Below are 8,676 nucleotides of genomic sequence, written 5' to 3' on the forward strand. Positions count from 1 at the left end.
TATGAATATATATATGTGTGTGTTAATATGTGTCTATACACATAAATATTATATTTATATAAGCATATACATATATATTTCAAGTAAAAACAGTCCACATAGACTTCAATGTAAAGAAACTTTTCAGTGTCATTTTGTTATAAAATTTGGAATTGTTCTAAAGACATTTAACTTTCCTTGTCTAATGCTTCAGTTTTCAGTATACTGATCACTTTGGGGTGTAGTTGGGTGGTGCCCCCTACTTTTCTTATTGTATGTGGCATGTGAAGGTGCAGTCACTATCTTTTCCTTCACAATATATTGAAGTTTTCTTTGAAAAATTGTAAAATCACAGTGAAATCCCGTGAGATTATGGTGAAATCCCACAAGATAACATCAAAGAAAAAAAATAAATTCATCACTGATTAGCGTTTTTTTTTTTTTTACCATGCAGTTGAAAGTAGTATGATGAGTTGAATGGTAACTGCTCACACAACACTTACTCTGGAGAACTGACCCCAATTTTAAATAAAGAAAAATCCTTGTATACATCCATAAACAGTTTTCTTTCCACAGATGCACCAGACGTTAAGGAGAATTTATACTGTGTAACGAGTCCCTTTAATTATCTGCTAGGTTTTTGTTTTGCATTAAGTATATTTTTATTGGAAATTTCAGTGAAAATTCAAGAAAAGCTTGTGGTCAAAGCATATATTTGCGTGTTTACCCAATGTGAGCTTAAGAAAACAGTATTTTCCATGTGTTATATACTATATAATTCAAGGATCCTAATCTAATCAATAAAAATAAACTGTCAAACACCATATCATGTGAAGCCCTCGCTAGAATAAAATGCTCAGCATAAGAATGAAGCGAATATGTTTTTAGCTCTCTCATTCATTCTATCTAATCCTGTACTCATGAGATCATCTTTTGCATTTCTGTTCAGTTTTTTTCTACAATCCTGCAATTTATATTGCTCCCTTAGAGAACTATTTTCTAGCCCTGAAAACAGCGTTATTATACTCTTTTTATACCAAATAAAACTGCAGTATATTAATGATGGAGTTAAACTTGAGTTCCTTTCCTAAACACTCTTGTGCCAGAAACAATTGGTTTTCAATTTAGTTTACAGATAAAGCAACAGCACTTTTAATCCCATTGAATAATTCAGCATAACACACTTACTTTATATCAGAGTTGGAATATGTGTTTTTTTATTTATGTAGCTAGTATCTTTTGTTATTCTCTGAATTCTTCTCAGCCACATACAGAGCCGATATTTATAAAAAGGCAGACTCGTGAATGAGATCAAGGGGCAGATTTACTAAGCAGTGTATGCTGCTCCTTTCACGCAAGCTTTCCGGCTCGCTGGAATTAGGAGTTAAGAAGCCCTCTGATTGACACCCCCTGCTAGCTACCGATTGGCCGAGAATGTGCAGGGGGCGGAATTGCACAAGCATTTCACAAGAAATGCATGTGCAATGATAAATGCCGACAGCGTATGCTATCAGCATTTATCGAAGTCGGGTGGACATGATTCGCCACAGTGAATCATGTATGCCCGCCATATAATAAATCGGCCCCATAAACTCTAAAGTCCGTCAAATACACAGTACATATTTATGAGCACAAAAAAGGTCTAGCCACTGCCAATGAAGATGGGGACTTTTACATATTTGAAGAAACTTATTTTTTATTTTTAAATATGTATTTCTATATATATCTGATGAAGGGCCAGATTACAAGTGTCGCGCTAACAGTTACACACGAGATATTGGGGCATAGCTATCAAGCTCCGTACGGAGCTTGAAGCCCCGTGTTTCTGGCGAGCCTTCATAACACCAGTTATGAAGCAGCGGTCTAAAGACTGCTGCTCCATAACTTGTCCGCCTGCTCTGAGCAGTCGGACAGACATCACCGCAATTCAACCCAATCGAGTACGATCGGGTTGATTGACACCCCCCTGCTGGCGGCCGATTGTCCGCGAATCTGCAGGGGGCAGCGTTGCACCAGCAGCTCACAAGCTGCTGGAGCAATGCTGACTACAGAGTGCATATTGCTCTCACTGTCGGATCAGGTCCGACAGACCTTTGTTAAATAGGGGCCATCGGGTTTATCGCGGCTGTAACACTTGTATTACAAGTTGAAAGTTAAAGCGATCGATTGAGCGCAATTGAAGTTAACGTGTGTTGGGAAATCGCAACCTCGGAGCTCTGGTTAACTGTTTCACGGGGGGGGGGGAAAGCGTCATAAAACACATCAAATATACGTGTAAACGTGCAGTTACACTCATAAAAACACCATCTAATAAAAATGATTTAAAAAAAATATTGCACAAAAACGATATGAGGTCTCAGGCAGGAAAAGGGTTTTGACATAGAGATACATACATATACATGTAAATATATGAATTATATATAAATATGTACCCCAAGGCAGAACATATGTAATCTGAGATGTCATTGCAAATAATGCAGGATGTCTGCAGAAAGAATGGGACACATGCAGGAACTGTCTGCAGTTCAAGTAGCCCTTTGCAGTCAAGTAGATAAAAACATGAAAAAACATATTTATGCAATAAACATATTTTTTTTTTAAATGTTCTGCACATAGCAGAATATGTTCTATGTATTTTGAAATAGATATTCCTATATATATCTGTACATACTGTATCTATACCTATGTATATATATATATATATATATATATATATATATATATATATACACACACATACATAAATACATTCGAATTGAGGAAGGCACTCACTGGTCTTTCAAATAGCGAGCAAGTGGGAACATTAAATACTACTCCCCTTATAATTCGATCCTATTTTTTTGTAAAATATATATCTATATATTTATTTGAATATATACAGGTATAGATATATACAGATATATATAGGAATATATATTTAAAAATACAAAGAACATTTTCTACTATGTGAAGAACATTGGAATCTAAAATATTTACAGTAAATACACAGTAAAACACATTATTAAATATTAAATTATTTTTATACATATGTTATAGCCCTTTCCATTCAAACATCTTGTCATGTATACCTTTGAGCTCTTATGACTTTTTTGTAATATTTATATGAATATATTTTATCATATAGTGTATATATGAGTGTAACAGTTTATTTTAATGTATTGACCCCTTAACCCAATAGGACATTTATATACGTCATGCAGTACTTTTCCTATCGTACTGCATGATGTATATATAAGTCTGAGATGCAGCTGAGAGCTGGGGTTCCTGAGTTCCAGGCCTCTGCCTACATATAGAACCGGAGTTCGAGCGGTGCTCCGTTTCCATATGAAGGCAGATGTTAGATTGTTACAGACGGTGACACTGTGTGGGGGTAAGGGAGGGATGAGAGAGTTTGGGAGGGATCAGGGGTGGGAAGTGTCAGGTGGGAGGGTAATCTCTACACTACAGCTAATATTTACTTTACAAGCTACCTTAATAACCCCTTCTCTGCCAAAAAATAGAAGTGTGGTGCTCAGCTGCAATTAGCTGCATTCTTATTACCAAAAACCAATGGCAAAGTCATGTATGTCTGCTATTTCTGAATAAAGGGGATATCAGAGAAGCGCTTACAATCATTTGTGCCGTATTACACAAGCAGTATGTAAATAATTTCAGTGAGAAACCCAAAGGTTGTTAAAAAGTTAACAATGTTTTTATATGATCGCATTTGGTGGTGTAAAGATGGCATAAAATATACTAAAAATGGGCCTAGATCAATACCTTGGGTTGTCTACTTTATATATATATAGTTTTGACAGATAAATAAAAAAAAAACCAAGGATCTATTTCTGTTTAAATGGAGTGATAGCAAAAATGCTAAAAATTCTCCTGTATTTTGGGCAAGTTCTTCTCTGAAATTCCTGTAGCGAAGGGGTTAATGTTGTGCTTGGTGCAACTTTAACCCCTTACCCTTTTTTGCAAGGTCTTCACTTGCGCTAACCTGATGAGTGCAAATTGTAATACACTCGCAAGTTAACGTGGGTGCGATATTGCTATATCGCACCCCGAGTTAATGATAGCTCACCACTTGTAATCTTGCCCTAAGTTGGGATTTAATACACATGTTTTAAAAACTATAATTAATTAACTGAACAGAATCGGTGTTAAATCACCTTAATGAAAGAGAAGAGCAGAGGGCCTTGCGGTGTACTTTATATTTTTTATAATTCAGATATGTAAAACACAATGCATTCATACCACCTCTATAGGGTTGTGACTAATAAGCATGGGCCTTTTTGTTCAGAAAGACCAGTCTGAGATCACAACTAGCGGGCAGCGTTCACTGCCTGTATTTATCATTGCACAAGCAGATCCTTATGCAGTAGCGTGAGAGCAGGGCTGGTCTATCACCGTAGTCATATCAGTCTGAGATCACAACTAGCGGGCAGCGTTCACTGCCTGTATTTATCATTGCACAAGCAGATCCTTGTGCAATAGCGTGAGAGCAGGGCTGGTCTATCACCGTAGTCAGATCAGTCTGAGATCACAACTAGCGGGCAGCGTTCACTGCCTGTATTTATCATTGCACAAGCAGATCCTTGTGCGATAGCGTGAGAGCAGGGCTGGTCTATCACTGTAGTCAGATCAGTCTGAGATAACAACTAGCAGGCAGCGTTCACTGCCTGTATTTATCATTGCACAAGCAGATCCTTATGCAATAGCGTGAGAGCAGGGCTGGTCTATCACCGTAGTCAGATCAGTCTGAGATCACAACTAGCAGGCAACGTTCACTGCCTGTATTTATCATTGCACAAGCAGATCCTTGTGCAATAGCGTGAGAGCAGGGCTGGTCTATCACCGTAGTCAGATCAGTCTGAGATCACAACTAGCAGGCAACGTTCACTGCCTGTATTTATCATTGCACAAGCAGATCCTTGTGCAATAGCGTGAGAGCAGGGCTGGTCTATCACCGTAGTCAGATCAGTCTGAGATCACAACTAGCGGGCAGCGTTCACTGCCTGTATTTATCATTGCACAAGCAGATCCTTGTGCAATAGCGTGAGAGCAGGGCTGGTCTATCACCGTAGTCAGATCAGTCTGAGATCACAACTAGCGGGCAGCGTTCACTGCCTGTATTTATCATTGCACAAGCAGATCCTTGTGCAATAGTGTGAGAGCAGGGCTGGTCTATCACCGTAGTCAGATCAGTCTGAGATCACAACTAGCGGGCAGCGTTCACTGCCTGTATTTATCATTGCACAAGCAGATCCTTGTGCAATAGCGTGAGAGCAGGGCTGGTCTATCACCGTAGTCAGATCAGTCTGAGATCACAACTAGCGGGCAGCGTTCACTGCCTGTATTTATCATTGCACAAGCAGATCCTTGTGCAATAGTGTGAGAGCAGGGCTGGTCTATCACCGTAGTCAGATCAGTCTGAGATCACAACTAGCGGGCAGTGTTCACTGCCTGTATTTATCATTGCACAAGCAGATCCTTGTGCAATAGCGTGAGAGCAGGGCTGGTCTATCACCGTAGTCAGATCAGTCTGAGATCACAACTAGCGGGCAGCGTTCACCGCCTGTATTTATCATTGCACAAGCAGATCCTTGTGCAATAGCGTGAGAGCAGGGCTGGTCTATCACCGTAGTCAGATCAGTCTGAGATCACAACTAGCGGGCAGCGTTCACTGCCTGTATTTATCATTGCACAAGCAGATCCTTGTGCAATAGGGTGAGAGCAGGGCTGGTCTATCACCGTAGTCAGATCAGTCTGAGATCACAACTAGCGGGCAGCGTTCACTGCCTGTATTTATCATTGCACAAGCAGATCCTTGTGCAATAGTGTGAGAGCAGGGCTGGTCTATCACCGTAGTCAGATCAGTCTGAGATCACAACTAGCGGGCAGCGTTCACTGCCTGTATTTATCATTGCACAAGCAGATCCTTGTGCAATAGTGTGAGAGCAGGGCTGGTCTATCACCGTAGTCAGATCAGTCTGAGATCACAACTAGCGGGCAGCGTTCACTGCCTGTATTTATCATTGCACAAGCAGATCCTTGTGCAATAGTGTGAGAGCAGGGCTGGTCTATCACCGTAGTCAGATCAGTCTGAGATCACAACTAGCGGGCAGCGTTCACTGCCTGTATTTATCATTGCACAAGCAGATCCTTGTGCAATAGTGTGAGAGCAGGCCTGGTCTATCACCGTAGTAAGATCAGTCTGAGATCACAACTAGCGGGCAGCGTTCACTGCCTGTATTTATCATTGCACAAGCAGATCCTTGTGCAATAGTGTGAGAGCAGGGCTAGTCTATCACCGTAGTCAGATCAGTCTGAGATCACAACTAGCGGGCAGCGTTCACTGCCTGTATTTATCATTGCACAAGCAGATCCTTGTGCAATAGTGTGAGAGCAGGGCTGGTCTATCACCGTAGTCAGATCAGTCTGAGATCACAACTAGCGGGCAGCGTTCACTGCCTGTATTTATCATTGCACAAGCAGATCCTTGTGCAATAGTGTGAGAGCAGGGCTGGTCTATCACCGTAGTCAGATCAGTCTGAGATCACAACTAGCGGGCAGTGTTCACTGCCTGTATTTATCATTGCACAAGCAGATCCTTGTGCAATAGTGTGAGAGCAGGGCTGGTCTATCACCGTAGTCAGATCAGTCTGAGATCACAACTAGCGGGCAGCGTTCACTGCCTGTATTTATCATTGCACAAGCAGATCCTTGTGCAGTAGCGTGAGAGCAGGGCTGGTCTATCACCGTAGTCAGATCAGTCTGAGATCACAACTAGCGGGCAGCGTTCACTGCCTGTATTTATCATTGCACAAGCAGATCCTTGTGCAATAGCGTGAGAGCAGGGCTGGTCTATCACCGTAGTCAGATCAGTCTGAGATCACAACTAGCGGGCAGCGTTCACTGCCTGTATTTATCATTGCACAAGCAGATCCTTGTGCAATAGTGTGAGAGCAGGGCTGGTCTATCACCGTAGTCAGATCAGTCTGAGATCACAACTAGCGGGCAGCGTTCACTGCCTGTATTTATCATTGCACAAGCAGATCCTTGTGCAATAGTGTGAGAGCAGGGCTGGTCTATCACCGTAGTCAGATCAGTCTGAGATCACAACTAGCGGGCAGCGTTCACTGCCTGTATTTATCATTGCACAAGCAGATCCTTGTGCAATAGTGTGAGAGCAGGGCTGGTCTATCACCGTAGTCAGATCATTCTGAGATCACAACTAGCGGGCAGCGTTCACTGCCTGTATTTATCATTGCACAAGCAGATCCTTGTGCAATAGCGTGAGAGCAGGGCTGGTCTATCACCGTAGTCAGATCAGTCTGAGATCACAACTAGCGGGCAGCGTTCACTGCCTGTATTTATCATTGCACAATCAGATCCTTTTGCAATAGTGTGAGAGCAGGGCTGGTCTATCAACGTAGTCAGATCAGTCTGAGATCACAACTAGCGGGCAGTGTTAACTACCTGTATTTATCATTGCACAAGCAGATCCTTGTGCAATAGCGTGAGAGCAGGGCTGGTCTATAACCGTAGTCAGATCAGTCTGAGATCACAACTAGCAGGCAGTGTTCACTGCCTGTATTTATCATTGCACAAGCAGATCCTTGTGCAATAGCGTGAGAGCAGGGCCGTAGTCAGATCAGTCTGAGGTGATTTTAGTAAAGTCACACAGGCAGCAGCACCACTATTAAGATTCAATATTTAATGCAAGCGCAACAAAACAAAAAGCAAGCAAAGTTTCTGACCAATCAGTCTTTAATCATGCATCTGTGACTTTATATATATTGGGGGTTGCTGGTGTGAGGCCTAGCAGCATGCACACTGACACTGGTGCATAATTATCTCTGTTTACGGAGGTGATTCTAGTACCAGGATAGGCTGTGTATTGCCGCTCTATGTATTAAACCCATTTTGAATGGGGTAAACACATAGCTTTTTTAAGCGATTGTGCATTAATTAGATAATCTGATATTTGCACTTTTATGTTCCTTTAACAACTTGTACCAAACTTATTACTAAAGATATATTGCATTCTGTTAAGAGATAGAGCACAGTTTATCATTTACCTTCTAATATAAAAAAAATTGATATTGAATCATCGTTGGGACGTAATTAGCTAAACATGACAATCCCCTTAACATACCTGATACAATTCAGATGGTTCTCGTGCAGGTGCTGTTGGCAATGGAGGCAAACCTGGTAATCCTCTAGAGTGACTCATATTGTGCTCAGAGTCCATCTTGGACTAAAAGATGTAAAAAAAAAGGAATTAAACGTTAGTATTTAATTATTAAAATGCAATAATAAGCAGAAAAAGCTTTCTATAACCCAAACTATACAACAATACAGTAAAGCAAAGTGTTCAGAAATCCTAAAGCAGGAAAACGCTGTAGGGTCATGAATTGCATTTGAAATCTGATGCTGTTCTATAATAGACTAGGGTTGCACATCATTTTGATCTATTGTGAGATCCGATGTTGGCATATTAAAGGGACATGAAAACTTTTTTTTTTCATGATTTAGAAAGAGCAATTTTAAACAACTTTCCAATTGACTTCTATTATCTAATTTGCTTCATTCTTTGTTGAAGAAATAGCAATGCACATGGGTGAGCCAATTACACAAAGCATCTATGTGCAGCCACCAATCAGCAGCTACTGAGCCTATTTGAATATTCTTATAAACAAATTACATAGAGAA

The 8,676-nt window shown here is 40.8% G+C and overlaps 1 protein-coding gene across 1 annotated transcript in view; it reads right to left on the reverse strand.

Moving 5' to 3' along the window:
- Window positions 1–8,375, reverse strand: part of DNAH3 (dynein axonemal heavy chain 3) — a 611,780-nt gene extending 603,405 nt beyond the window's left edge. The window contains exons 1-2 of the mRNA XM_053694256.1: window positions 8,316–8,375; window positions 8,120–8,221 (exon numbers count right to left, since the gene is read on the reverse strand). Coding sequence (XP_053550231.1) covers window positions 8,120–8,221; window positions 8,316–8,375 — 162 coding nt within the window. The remainder of the gene's footprint in view (window positions 1–8,119; window positions 8,222–8,315) is intronic.
- Between the last annotated feature and the right edge of the window lie 301 nt (window positions 8,376–8,676).

This window comes from Bombina bombina, chromosome 11, assembly GCF_027579735.1.
Source record: "Bombina bombina isolate aBomBom1 chromosome 11, aBomBom1.pri, whole genome shotgun sequence".
Lineage (NCBI taxonomy): Eukaryota > Metazoa > Chordata > Amphibia > Anura > Bombinatoridae > Bombina > Bombina bombina.